At 40.4% G+C, this 15,095-nt stretch overlaps 1 protein-coding gene and 1 long non-coding RNA gene across 10 annotated transcripts in view; one reads left to right on the forward strand and one right to left on the reverse strand.

The window, feature by feature from the left end:
- Positions 1 to 15,095, reverse strand: part of LOC149451568 (uncharacterized) — a 292,180-nt gene that overhangs the window by 178,870 nt on the left and 98,215 nt on the right. For 5 of the 8 annotated variants that reach the window (XR_016315014.1, XR_016315007.1, XR_016315013.1 and 2 more), the window contains exon 2: positions 9,010 to 9,218. The exons of the other annotated variants lie outside the window; for them this stretch is intronic. This is a non-coding gene — a long non-coding RNA (uncharacterized LOC149451568). The remainder of the gene's footprint in view (positions 1 to 9,009; positions 9,219 to 15,095) is intronic. 8 annotated transcript variants of the gene reach the window in all.
- The window catches only part of CCDC141 (coiled-coil domain containing 141), a 218,145-nt gene that overhangs the window by 94,350 nt on the left and 108,700 nt on the right, over positions 1 to 15,095 (forward strand). For both annotated transcript variants that reach the window (XM_089690384.1, XM_089690383.1), the window contains exons 7-8: positions 1,635 to 1,829; positions 7,346 to 7,515. In XM_089690384.1, the coding sequence (XP_089546510.1) occupies positions 1,635 to 1,829; positions 7,346 to 7,515 (365 nt within the window). The remainder of the gene's footprint in view (positions 1 to 1,634; positions 1,830 to 7,345; positions 7,516 to 15,095) is intronic.

The raw sequence follows: 15,095 nt of genomic DNA on the forward strand, positions 1-15,095 counted from the left end.
GAGCACATAAACGTTTGTTCACTTCCTTAAACTGAACCTCTCCAAAACCGAGTTTCTTGTCTTCCCCCCAGCCCGGACACCGCCCCCCATTGACTTCTCCATCACATCCAACAACACCACCATCAAACCCGCCCCGCAAGCCAGAGTACTTGGTGTCATTCTGGACTCCAACCTATCCTTCCAGCCCCAAGTCCAATCTTTAACTAACTCGTGCAGACTCCACCTCCGCAACATCGCCAAAATACGCATGTTCCTAACCCCAGAAACCGCTAAACAGCTCATCCACTCCCTCATCATATCAAGACTTGACTACTGCAACTCCCTCCTCACTGGCCTGCCTCGCCACTGGCTATCCCCGCTTCAGTCGATCCTGAATACGGCTGCCAGACTCATTCACCTTTCCAACCGCTCCGTTTCCGCCACCCCCCTCTGCCAATCCCTGCACTGGCTTCCGATTGCGCAACGAATCAAATTCAAAATCCTAACACTGACGTACAAAACTGTCCACCATACTTCTCCGAACTACATCACCGACCTAATATCCAAGTACCGCCCAGCATGCACACTCTGCTCCTCACAAGACCTCCTTCTCTCTAGTTCCCTGGTCTCCTCCTCCCATGCCCACCTCCAGGACTTCTCCAGGGTGTCACCCATCCTCTGGAACTCCCTGCCCCAACCCATCAGATTATCACCTACTCTCCTCTCCTTTAGGCGCACCCTGAAAACCCATCTCTTCAGGGAAGCCTACCCCACCCCCTGCTAACTTGCCGACCTCCTCCACTCTTCCTACCACTCCATCCCCCACAGCTATCTCCTCCTGTACCACTATCCCCTCCCTCCTAGATTGTAAGCTCGAAAGAGCAGGGCCCTCAATCCCCTCATGTTTTGCATTGTATTGGTATTGTTCTGTCACATGTTCTGTCCCCCTTTGTAATGTACAGCACTGAGTGAACTATTGGCCCTTTATAAATACTGTATAATAATAATAATAATAAATATGGCAGCAGAAAGTGCAAACAGGACATTACAAGCTCCCTATCCTATAACCAAACCAGGGGCGGACTGACAACTCATGGGGCCCCCGGGCAATAGGGGATCATGGGGCCCCTGTGTCCTTGCCCACACCCAAAAAAGCCTATGAAAAAGCCAATGAAAGGTACCAGGGGCATCTCATGGGGCCCCCTACTGACCCCGGGCCCTCGGGCAGTGCCCGAGTGCTCAAATGGTCAGTCCGCCCCTGAACCAAGCAGATTTCAGTAAACTGTGGACAAATCAGATAAAAATATGTTCTGATTGCTTCCTGTTTGTTACATATTGAACATCTTTATTGTGCTGTGCATTTCTTTACTGAATAAGCCCCAGTAAGGATGATCTAGAGAAAAACTAGATGTGTATGTGTTGCCTGTAGCCACTTCTAATTCAAAATGAAATCTTTTAGTGCAGGCTAGAAGATGAAAGCAAGTGGTGGATTATCAGCAACAAAACACATTTTTCTTTCCTCCAGCAAAAGTACATTCTCATATTATTGCATATAAGAATGTATATATATAAAATACAGCTGTTTTGATTGGAGTTCCACCTTAACTATGTCAAGTTATTTTTTATCTATGTTTGTTTTATTTTTCATTCAATAGGAATGGACTTCGGTTGTAGACAATCTAAAAACAGAGGCCATCAGATTATCTGATGTGAAGGACTGTGCAGGCATTGAAAAACTAAACAACTCCAATGAAACATTAATGGCACTCTTTGCTGAGTTCTGGGAACTGATGAATCGGAGACATGAAATTTTACTGGAAGCCAATGACTTTTTTAAGTGTGTTAACAAGGTAAGCAAATCGCACGAGAGTAAATTCTACAATTATCATTGCATTCAGTTCCACTAATGGAAATGCTTTTAGTGGATTTTTAGCTAGGTAGTTGAAGCAGTACTTGAACTAAGCAATTTCAACAAATAAGGTTCTGCCATAAACGTAGTCTGTCTATTAATGATAAGAGTCTATGTGCAGTTGGGATGAAAATTTGAAACAAACGGGTTTATTTACTAAAGGCAAATAGGCTGATTACTTTGAAAGGGAATTTCACTTTGCAGCTGAATTCTCCCTAAGCTTAGTGGATGTGATAAAAATTCACTTTGCAAGGAATACCCAATCATATCAGGAAAATAAAAAAAAACAGTGTTTTTACTTTTACATGATTGGATGATAGAAGTCAGCAGAGCTTCACTTCGCTCACTAAGCTAAGGTGAAATTCTTATAGACCCTTTTAACATAGCTTGATTAAATTAACTAAGAAGATTGCAATTATTTAAGCCACTAATTCTTTCCCCACTATAGAAAGGCAGTTTTTTTTATCCACTGGTATCTGTGAACACAAAGGGTATTTTTACTAAACTTTGACAGTAGCAACAACAAAGGTACAGCTAAAATAAACGACTGCACTATAATGTGTATGGCCTGGAGATGGCGCTCTTGAATGACTTATTTTAAACCAAGACTATCCTATATGCTCAGGGAGTTTGTCCTCCACAAAATAAGTACTTTTGAAACTCAATCTTTGTACCTGACCACTAGAATTATTCCTATGTTACATAAACTAGCTTACAAAAATACCTTTACTTTTATAGAAAGTTTTGTTTTGTGTTTTTATCACTTTCCGTATATCTACAACCACAAGTGAAATCTTAGATACACATCACAAGTAATTACATTTTGTATAGACAATGGTAACAAAACTGAATTTCTGTATTCTTTGCACCAAATATCCCAATAAACACTTTGAAGCTGGCTGAAATTAATATATTTATTTTGAGGGATGTTCATTAGTTTTAGGTACTGTGATTTTGGGACTGATTCTTTTAAGAGCTCTTATGTTTGGGTGCAGAGGGCATCATTCTGTCAGTTTAGGTCTGTGCTCTCCAAACTGCAGCCCAGGGGCCAAATGCCTTGCCTTTACCTGGCCCTTGGGGCAATATATTCCCCCACTGATACGAGGCACTATGTCAATCACTCCTACACTGACACCAACAATGGGGTACTATTCCTCCCACCAACACCAATGATGGGGCACTATTCTTCCCATTGACACCAACAATGGGGCACTACTTCTCCCACTCACACCAATGATGCTGGGACATTTTCTACTCCCACTGGCCACAGTCCAGCCCACCTAATGTCTGAAGGACACTAAGCTGGCCCTTTGTTTAGAAAGTTTGGGGACCCTTGGTTTAGGTGATAGTCCTGTTTTCAGGATTAACTAAGGTAGATAAAGGGATAACATCTTTGTCTTAGGGCTGTTGTTTGCTTCAGGTCGATGTAATTGCAAAACCTGCTTGAATCAGGTCAAGTACAGGTCAGAAGGTGGTCAGCTGCAGGACACATGAACTTGTCAATGATTTCAGAATGGTTTCTAAAGCATCTCAAACTGATGTCACCAACACAAGCCCAAAGCCCATAGCCCATCTACACAGGTCCTTAGGCTGATGTTGCACTTGCGATCACGTTGCTGGTGAGAAAGCTAGAAATGCAGATAGAACATTCAATCAAGGTATCGCTTCCTTACTGCTAAAAATAATGCAGAATGTAAGTTGCTGGCCAGAGAGTGATGCCTTGCTCTGTGCAATAGCGGCCCACAGATACACAAATGCTCACCTTTCCAGTACTTACCCCCCACAACACTCCCAGCATGTATGTTCCTCTGTAGTCACACCTGTAGTCCTGGATAGTAGTGCTGTCAGGTAGAGGAATAGCTGCAGCTTAAGGAAAAACCAGAGCTCTGTACACATACACAGTGTGTTGCGGAGAATTTCCTGCACTATGTCACATGTGAGCGGAGCAGTGGGCATGGCTACGCATTTCAAAGGGTCTCCTTTGTCAAGCCACTCCTTCCACTGTCCCAGCTGGAGAAAGTGCCCAAAGCTTCTGAGTATGAAGGAGCAAGTGGCTTTTCTTAGACAATGCTCAGCTACGTCCGAGCACTGTCACATAGCAGAGTGAAGGATGTCATGTCCACCCACAGCAGATGACACTAGAAATTTTGGTGTCAGCTGTGACTTGGTGGAGCAGTAGAGAAGGTGAAGGAGAATATAAGTGGGTTATGGGGAGGGGAAGCCTTTACACAGGCACTGTTAATATGCTTTGAACGGAAAAGGTGACAGAGTTTTTTTAAGGGTGTTAGGACTAGGAGGAGGAATTAGATTAAGTGCTAATTTTCACAGTTTTGTAAAAGGATAAAAGGGGTTTTAATGCATATGTAAACCTTAATGACTAACTTCTTTTATTTGATCCCTTTTGGTCTGTTAAATATACCAATGAAAGTGTTTTGTTAAATTTTTTCAAATGATACGAAAAATACTTGCCAATTAAAAATGGAAGAAATCCACTGAGACTCTAACTACCTGTAGCAAGCTTAAAATGTTGCCCTGGAATCTGGACTACAGAGCACATCTCACTAATGTTATAGATAAAAGGAAAGGGAAAGGTGTTCTATGTTGTTCAAAGGTACAGTACAGTAAGTGAGAGCTGTCTCCTTAACACAGAAAGTGAGTTACAGGCAGGATCACCAGGTGAAACTAAAGAGAAAATAGCTTAAAAAATAGAGAACCGATACAGCCACCACAATGTAAAGCCCGTAAGCTGCAATATGCTAAATTACTGTTCTTGGTTTTAGATAAAGCTTATTTTTCTTAGAGTACCTGTCAAGTTGTTTTACTGTCTATATCCCCATTGGGGAGATACATCCTCTCTATTTGTCATGTTTACTGTTATTATCAAAAGTGAAAGGAAAAGAAAATCCAAAATTTAGGGTTGATACTAGTGCAGGAATAGAGGGGAAGTCTTCCAATGGGGACACAAATTTTAGTGACCCTGGTAACACCCCAGGATTCCTTTACTTTGGATTTTCTCATACTTCTGGTTTTGGTTATGGAACAGGGAGTCAAGGGAAATCTCCCCTAAGGGTTAAAGTGAATCTCTATTTTTTAGGTATACAATCATAATCATGCTGTCATAATCCACTCCTTCAGTTGTTTTAACACATTCCTTCCTGAGTGCAGACTATGTAGGCCACCCATATTCAAATCTTTTGCTTTAAAAAAAAAAAATAGGCTCTTATTTGCATATTTAACTAGTTATTGGTCTCAGATGTACACAGAGAGCAGGGGCACATGAGTATCACAGGAAGGGCAGTGCTGTCTTTGGCATGCAAGTTGCAATTGATAGTTTGGCTTTATCTCCTCTATGCTGATAGCTGAGTCTCAGGGGAAAGACTGGAAGAAAGATTTGGTTTACTTGGCATGCATTGATAAGCTGTTTCTGAATTGAGTCTTTAATGGTTTCAGTTTTTGTAAACAATTTAAGGGGAAGAGTTGCTTCAAGTGTTAGTCCTCATGCACACTGGGCATTTTAAAAATGTCAGTAACGTTAGCAGAACAAAGTCAGTTAAAACTTGAGTTTTCCCTAATTTTTTTAGCGTTTTTGCATTTTTTTACACAAAAAAATAAACTTTTTGCTTAAAAAAAATGTAGTTTTAATGTTTTTTTCCTGCATTTACCAGCGTTGCAGCATTTTTACTAAAAAACTCCTCTAGAAACCCACTAGTTCTGGTGTTTTGTTCCAGCCAAAAAACTCCCCTGCCAAAAAATGCTGATTAAAGCCTATGTGTTCATGGACACATAGGATAACATGCTGGGGAGTTTACTGGCTGTAGAAAAAACTGCCACAAGCCAAAAACAGCAGCTGTAAAAAGGTCCAGTGTACAGGAGGACTTAAAATTAGATTTACCTATAAAAGTCATACAGTTACTTTTAAACTCCAGTTTAATATAAAATTTAAATTATATTTAGCCTAATCCTTGTGAAATTAAAAATGCAGGTGTCACTGCAATATCCACCTACTATCTAAGGCAGGCACTCCCCCTATGATAATATGCAATAGCACAAAACGTGTCAGAGAGGAGCTGCAACATTGTGAAATCACGCTGCCGAGGCCTCGTGCAGGTCTGGCGGCCATCTTTGGATACATATATGGTCAGTGTCTATATCTCTGCATTTACATGTATTGGAAGGAATAAATACTTTCTGAAGCAGTATCACGCTATTTGGCATCCTTTCTTTGGGCTCTTTGTGAGCTTAACCACCCACCGAGCTGTGTAAGAAGAACGATAGAGGTACTGCTGACTACTGATGATTCAGAGAGGGAACTCCAGACCAGGCTGTGTATATCCTTAAGAGAACCTCTGGCTGACCATTGAGAGCTTAAATCTTTAATACGTGATTTAATTGCGCATCTGGTGAGTGCCAATTCTTCTATTACCTGGCACATCACCATATCATTGGATGTAGAAAGTCGATCACTATACTCTGAGATCATAATATTGGATCTTCAATCACTTCCTTTTGGAGATTGATTTATCACTATTGTCACTTTATTTAGCACCATCAGTCACTTTGCAGTGACAGTATATAGTGTAATCACCTTGTCACTTTATGGACTCATTAATGTCATGATTCATGGTCACTTTATATACACTTACAGTCACTTTTTATACTATTTGATACAGTGATAAATTTATATATTTATATTTTTATTCCATTTTGCTGGTTCATATTTTCATAATTGCCTTTGCACTTTTTGATTCATTGCACTTTATTTGATATTTAACATTCATATCTTAACACTGCACCTATTATTTATATTAATATTCACCTACTCCCTGTCCCTGAAGCTGTCTCCCATGGACTGTCTGTCCTCTTCATTGAATGACGCCCACCATCATACAACCCACTTTCTGTAAGCCCAGGCCATCATGGACACACCTCAAGAGGTCTATCACTTCAGCCTGAGCTCACAGTATAATGTGACATTTGCAGCAATGAATGGAGTTGACATCATCATGTGAGCACTGTGCTTTACAAAATTAAGGACCCCACTTGTCATGTGACTGTCCTGAAAAAAATGCATATGTACGAACATTTTTTATAAAAAATGTCACGTGGAAAGCCTCTAAGGGGGCCTCCACCAACCTGGAATTGGGTTTTAGGAGTTAGATATAGATTAAGTATTGAGGTTTTAGAAAAGAGGTAATGGGGAGGGAGGAGGTTAAATGTTAGCAGGATGATCAGTGCTAGAAATAGGCATGAAATCATGAAATGTGCCTGAAAGTAATTTTTGATGTGGCTTCCACAATTTACTGGCTCTGTGTTTTTAATTTTAATTTTGTTATTTAATTATTTATTTTATTTAAAGAGATTTTCTTTGCATAATCATGATTGTTCCAGTAAAGTGCTTTCACACAACTTTTACCCAGGATTCACATATTTTCCCAACTGAATCCATTTTTTTTACAGGCTTTTGACAAATTAGGAGGTATTGAATCTTACCTAAAACATCTGAAGATGCAAAATCTAGATTACTCTGAATTATCCACAAAACAAAAGGAAGCTGAAGCAGAAATCATAAGATGTACATCTGATGCCTTCCAGAAGGGGCACGCTCTCCTAAAGAAGTCACCTCTTAAGTAAGTTCTTTAAATTAACAACTCGTTCTATGGTCAGATTACACACTCAGTGAGTGATGTTGCACCAGGTTTCGAAATTTGGGATGCTACAGTGATTTGTGATCGCATGACTATGCTTGGTCTTACAGCAATAAGATAGTTATGGCAAACAAGGATGCTGTGCAGGCTCCCAAAGATTTCCTTACCAACCGATGACATTAGTTAGGACGCCGGTGGAAGGTTGTTATGATGCACAGTGAAAACCTGTGGCTTTGTGTAAGTAAAAGGCAGGCTTGATCCACCTGGTGGCTTGTAAACAGTCTTTTAGCAACTTTTAGACATTTTACCAAGGCACCCCTGAAGAACTCTGAAGGCACCCCAGGATGCCTGGGCAGCCTGGTTGAAAAAGGCTGGTCTGGATGATGTGTGTCTGGGAACACTTATTTTAAAGTACAGTGTGAGTGTGGAGCAGAAGGGTAGTGAGAAGGGAGAAAATCGAACTCTGGCATAGTTCAGTACTTAACTGGGCACAGTTGAACTAAACCAAGTCCTATATCTTCACAGCTGCATGTCCCAGCAGAACACAAACATTTCAGACGCCTTAGTACCTATTTAGGGAAAACTTAACTTTCAACCATATCCCTGGTCTGGCAGAAGATGTGCATCCATTGCATAGTGTGCAAGGAACAGTCCTGTTGCAGCCCAGGCTGCTGCCCCTGCTGAGGATGCAGGAGGGTTGGTGGTTACCTACTAATGCCCAGCCCATTAGGCCACTGTACATATCTCCCACTTGGCTGCCTAGTGTTGGATTTGCAGCACACAAAATGGACTCCTCTACCAGTTCAGCTGCCATAATTCTGAACTCCTTCAAGTTATCAGCAGAGTCATACTCAGAAAGTGAGACCCCGTCACCTAGCACATATTATGCTGGGTAATGTGGGTGGATTTCTTATCACTTTGGGCCACTGGAGACACTATCTCACCACCATCATCTGGTCCCAGTGGAAACTCCACAGATCTAAACTCCTCTGAGAAGAAACTCAAGGCCTCCAGGTCTTATGCCACTCAGACCAATACGTGTGCTGCCAACAATTTTGATTCCACTATTGCTGGTATAGGTGACTCTTCAGTGGAGGGAATACTTTTCAAAACAAGCCCAAAACTTTGGGACACAGAAAAGGCCACCATGTCCAGTAACTCCACAGGTGTTTCAGGTCACCTTGGGTGTCTCAAGCCTGGAATCCCAGGAGAAGACATCCCACAGTCCACTGGCTTGATTGACAAGGCAACCACCAATCACAAGTGGGTGTGGTTCCTACTCTTAAAAGGGCCCTACAAACATCATCACTGTATATTCCACAAAAGTGACAAGCAAGATGTACAGTATAGAAAGCATACAGCAACATTTTGACCCATCCTTCCTACTGAAAGACATCTTTATTAAAATAGATGTAGCTGAATAAAATGTGTTAAAGCACTGTTTATAATAAACAATTGCATAAAAAAATAAAATACTTGTTTTCCTTGCTTTTATTCTTGTTGTAACTCCTTGCTGCTGTTCTCCTGCAGCCTCTTTGCAGCCACTTCATGATTACATGCATGAACTCCTTGGATAGATTGCATGGCATTCCTTGGGGAACGTTTCTGAGGGTGACAACAGTGTGCAATGCCTGCCAACTGTAATCTCCAATGGAAACCCGTGCAACAGGGAGACAGAATCACAACTGGAAAACAATGACAAAAACAATGAGTGATGACCACGTATAACAAAAAGTACTCCTTTTTATGAAAACTGCAGATTTCAAAATATTGAAGAGGACTTTTGAAACTACATTAACATAATTACGCTTATACAGTATGTGATGTTATTGATTAGGTTTAGATAAACTTTAACAGCGCCACAAGCAGCCAGCCTTTTACAGTATATATTAAGAACATCATCAGATGACTGAAGCAGAGTCAATATACTAAATAAGCAATGAGAATTTCATATGCAGCAGTTACAAATGTTACTCCACCGGTAATAAAACAGAAATCCACTTAACAAATATTTTGTCACTACATTTATACTTCTTCACCAACCTATATAACCATTGTTCACCAAAAAAAATGATCAGACTGAAAGAAAGTATTTTATATTTTCTTGAACTAGATTGGGCTTTTGAAGGATAGTTTTGGTTTCCTGGGATAGCAAAACCTTTCATAATTCAGAAAATATTTAAAGTGTAACTAAAAGCAATTAAGATTAAGATATTACTTGAATGTTTTACCTAAATTACTTTTTCAGCTGTCTTTATTAGAAGCGAGTGTCCCTAGTATGATGTGTCACACATTAAGAAGGGAGGATGAAGCTGAAGGTTAACAGTATTTAAGTGATGATGGATATGTGTGAAGCAGCTGTTTGCCTGAACTTACTGCCTCCACCTACAGTACAATGACAACAGGTGTCTAAACATCCATTCACAGTGCATTTACTTCTCACATTAAATCATTTCTAGGTTTATTTGAAAGCTTGTGTAGAGTTGCTTTTGAGAAAAATACATCATTTTTAATGAGACCATTATGTATGACAAGGATGCATCACAGTGCTGTAGCTTGGCTTGTAGTCACTTTGAGGGAATTTAAAGTTTAGCTATTGCACGTATTAAGCATGATGGCTGTATGGTATTTGAAGTCTATAAGTTTAGTTGTACATGCGGCCTTGGGTTTTTTTGCCATTGTATAAAATTATGAAATTACTAACCAATGCTGGAACCATTATGTGTGTCAGTCTATAGCAACTAGATTTCAGTAGGAAAAGGGAATTATGGTAAAAGAGCAGACTGTAATGGTACATAGTTACATCCACTGAGCTAGCCAGAACCAACTCTTGAGGGAGTCTATTCCACATTTTAACAGCTCTCACTGTGAAGAAACCTTTCTGTGTTTGGAGATTAAATTTCTTTTCCTCCAGACGTAGAGTGTCCCCTTGTCCTCTGATGACCTCAGGGTGAATAACTCTACACCAAGTTCACTATATGATCCACTGATGTATTTATACATGTTGATCATATCCCCCTTAATCTCTTCTTCTCAAGAAAGAATGCATTCAGTTCCTCTAATCTTTCCTCATAGCTGAGCTCCTCCATGCCTCTTATCAATTTTGTTGCCCTTCTCTGTACTTTCTCAAGTTCCCCAATGGGTTTTTTTGTGAATTGGTGCCCAAAACTGAACTGCATATTCCAAATGAGGTATTACTAATGATTTGTACAGGGGTAATATGATATCTCTCTCTCTCTGGAGTCTATACCTCTTTTAATACAAGAGAGGATTTTGCTCGCTTTAGAAACCGCAGCTTGGCATTGCATGCCATTATTAGGCTTGTGATCTACCAGAACTCCCAGATCCTTCTCCACCATTGATTCCCCCAGTTGTACCCCCCCTAGTATGTATGATGCATGCATATTCTTAGTCCCCAAGTGCATAACTTTACATTTATCAACATTAAACCTCATTTGCCACATAGTTGTCCAATTACGCAGTGCATTGAGGTCAGCTTGTAAGTTGGAGACATCCTGTAAGGACGTTATTTCACTGCACAGCTTGGTGTCATCTGCAAAGGCTGAAATGGGATTTTTAATCCCAGACCCTATATCTTTTATAAATTTATTAAAAAGTAAGGGTCCCAACACTGAACCTTGGGGTACACAACTGACGACCCTAGACCATGCAGAGTATGAATCATTAACTGAGCTAGCCTGCTTAAAGCTTCTCTCCAGCTTTAGTTACACTTTACAAGTGGCCCAAATGAACTTTGTCCCTCACTTACATGTGAGGCTGTTGGATGTGCTGTATAAACTGTATGTAGCAGAAGCTACGTACAGCATATAGCACTGTGTTCTGGGTGCAACCTTCCTGTCTAAGAGAGGCGGGCTGATGATGTCACAACCTCTGACTCATCCAATCAGAGAAAGCGTTCTATTATTTGATTGACTACATCACTTTCTAAGATTACCTGAGCGCTACTCAGACAGATGCTATTGTGTTTCGGGTATGAGACGGGAAGGTCTTGGATTGCACCTGGAACACAGTGCCATATACTGTATGTAGCCTCAGCTAAATAAACTGTATACAGCATATCCAGTGGCCTCAAATGTTAGTGAGGGATATAGTTAGTTTGGGCCAGCTTGTAAAGTGCATTTCAGCGTCATCATATAACTGGTGTGGCGGTGATCAGGGACACTGACTGGTGACAGTATGAAAAAAAAAATATTTTTTGTTTTTATTTTTTCGGAAATTTTTTCCTTTTATTTACATTTTTTTTTATAAAACACTGTGACCAGAGTAATATAATGTTACCATAGTAACATTGTACTACTCTGGGCAATTGATCAGAATTTTTTTTTCACACATCATGATTGCCTATAGCAATGAGTTTTCACTGCTATAGGCAAGCTTTCAACTAAATGAAATCGATTTATTCAGTTTTTTTTGTGAATTGCTGTGATTGGCCACAGCTAATCACATGACACAGATGGGCTATGATTTGCCCAGTCTATTTTATGTGATCACTGTGACCAATCACACCTAGCAACACAATTGTATACAATGGATGGCTCGAAAGGAAGCCATCCATTGTTTACAATTGTTATGTGACCTGCTGTGATTGGTCACAGCGGTCACATGGTACCAGCAACGGACAACTGCACAGAACTGTCATCGGCTGTGCCCAATGGACACAGCAGGTGACAGATCTTGCTGCAGCACGGCGGCCATTCAGGAAGATGTCATATGATGCCCATCCGGACCAATGAAAGTCCCACTCTGCCATCATTTTGCTATTGGCTGGGAGGGAACTGGTTAAGCTGGCCAAACATGGTTCAGCCAGTGGGCTGAATGAGAAAAACGGATTCCTCCATCCACACATTCGAGGTGGATGGGGGAATCCTCCCCACTGTGCTATTGTATTTTGACAGGAGACTCCTCTTCTATCAGAATACACAGATCAGCGCTGCACTCATTGGCCGATCAAGTGGCTTTTACTTGACAGGGTGCTTGAATAGAGGTTGATCACTAGATCAGCTTTTGTTCAACTGTAGTGGCCATGCATGAATTTAAATTCGGCAGGTCCCTGCTGAACCTGATTAATTTCAATCCATCTATGGCCTGCTTTGGAATGGGCCACATAAACCAAGACAAATGGTCTTAGATGTACAACAGCAGTTCTGTATAATTTAAAATTTGAAACTTGCGGCTCATTCAGATGTGAGATAGCCCTTGACACCCTTCCAAAACACTTTCCATGGTAGAACACTTTTCAGAGGGCAGTTGACAGGTGGCCGGGAGGGAATATGTCTGTTTTCACCATCAAAAGGATATTGCATTGCACGCACTTGCTCTGTGGCTTTATTAACTTGAATGGGATGTAACAAACCAGTTACTAGAAGTACCAGAGTAAAGACATAAGGAACTTTTGCTTTACAATAATTATGTTTATCTATAGACAAAAGGTTTTTTTTTTTTTGACCGTGGCTGTCAATCACTGCGTCCCAGCCAGTGATTGCATCTCCGATGGGGGGGAGAACTGTTTCTAAACAAAACAGTTCTCTCCCCTGTCAGCTCCTGCACACTAACAGATGTGAAAACCTCCTGCGCTCCTACCTAAAAACTAAATCCCTAAAGTGAGTGCAGCTGCCAACATCCAATCATATACCCATAGATCTATTGAGCAAATATTTGGAAAAAATATTTCCAAATATTTTCCAAATTTTCCAAATATTTGCTACACACTGCTTTGCATGGCTGTGCTGTGCACAGCCATGAAAAGCAGTGTGCTTACAGTGAAGCACACAGACACAGCCCCTAGTAAAACAGCACACAGTTAACCCGTTGATCATCCCACATGTTAACCCCTTCCTGCCCAGTGCCATTAGTACAGTCTCAGTGCTTTTTATTAGCACTGATCACTGTATTGGTGTCACTGGGGATGTTAGTGACACCAAGTCAGTTCCCCCCAGTGTCAGAATGTCCCTCGCAGTCCTGCTATAAGTTGCTGATATCATTACTAGTAAAAAATGTTTTTTAAATCCCAGTATATACCGCCATTTGTAAACGCTATAACTTTCACGTAAACCAATTCATTTACACACATTGGGATTTTTTTTTAGCAAAGACATGTAGTAGAATACATTTTGGCCTGAATTTATGACGAAATTAGATTTTTAAATTTTTTTTACTGGACATGTTTAATAGAAAAAAGTAACATATTTTTTTCTTAAAATTGTCGGACTTTATTTTTTTTTTATAGCGCAAAAAATAAAAAATGCACAGCAATCAAATACCACCAAAAGAAAGCTCTTTTCGTGGGGAAATAAAGGATATAAATTTCATTTGGGTGCAGCATTGCATCACCGCGCAATTCTCAGTTAAAGTAACGCAATGCCATATCTCAAAAAATGGCCTGGTCAGAAAGGGCAAGTGGTTAACTGTTAAATATATTTTTGGCTGAATTTCTACTTCAATCACTTTTGAATCTCACTCAATATTTCAGACTCTATTGATGTAGTATAGTGTAATCAACTTGTTTTAGGAGGGGGGAGTTGGAACACAGTGTTCATGTATTTTGTGCAACAACTACATTAGATATATTCTTCAACCAGTAGATGGCAGTGTTTATAAGTTTGCATCTGCATCTATGGTAAACCTCTATGTCTTTTCACTGAATAAAGATTCCTGGTTCCTGGTTGCAGTGAAGCAAGCAGATAAACACATGTGGACTGTGCACTGTCTGTTCTATAGGGCTATATACAGAATTTCTAAAAGGAGGTACCACTTTTTTTTAAGCTTTCCTCCTAAGAAGCCCATACAGCGATGGATGTCCATTAAAATACAGCAGGAGATTTGCATGGTGCCATGACATTTTGCTATGGGGATAGTAGCATGGATTATTGAGTTGCTGGGAAGGCACTTTGGAGAAGAAGCAACGCCTTTTACCTTAAAGTGTTACTAAACCCAGGATCCTGCATTCACTATATCTGGTCTCCCACAGTACACACAACATGGAAATGCAATTATTTTAGTAAATATAAACTGCTAAATACCTTTTCTCATCAGCAGTTAGAGCAGTCTTCTATCAGTGTCCGGCTGAGCACTGGTTAAAGCTTGTAGGAGGAGTTTTCATTCTCCCCTAACTGTCCTATGAGGCTGTTAGAGCAGTCTTGTGACTTCAGCAGAGCACTGGTTAAAGCTTGTAGGAGGGGTTTTCTTTCTGCTCTAGGAGGATGTGAAACCTCTGACCCTCTGTCTGGACAGTGCTGATTGGCCCTATGCTGACAACACGCACCCTCCCCAGAAAAAAAAACACTCTAGCAATACACACCAAATTGAGCATGTGCATGTGACTATGGATTCAGTCTATATCAGGTAGACATTTCAAAAAGAGGAGGAGAAGAGAAAAAAAGATCAAACAGCCATTTTTCACAATGCAGAGGATTAACCCCTTAGGTCCCACGACGAGTATAACAAGCATACTTTACTGCATATATAGACTGATTTTACTGTTGTAGGTTTAGTAACACTTTAATGTTTTTGATTTGTACATTAAAACCTGGCAAAGCAGATGA

The sequence above is a fragment of the Staurois parvus genome, unplaced genomic scaffold, assembly GCF_062004578.1.
Source record: "Staurois parvus isolate SC_StPar_1 unplaced genomic scaffold, SC_StPar_1.0 ptg000530l, whole genome shotgun sequence".
NCBI lineage: Eukaryota > Metazoa > Chordata > Amphibia > Anura > Ranidae > Staurois > Staurois parvus.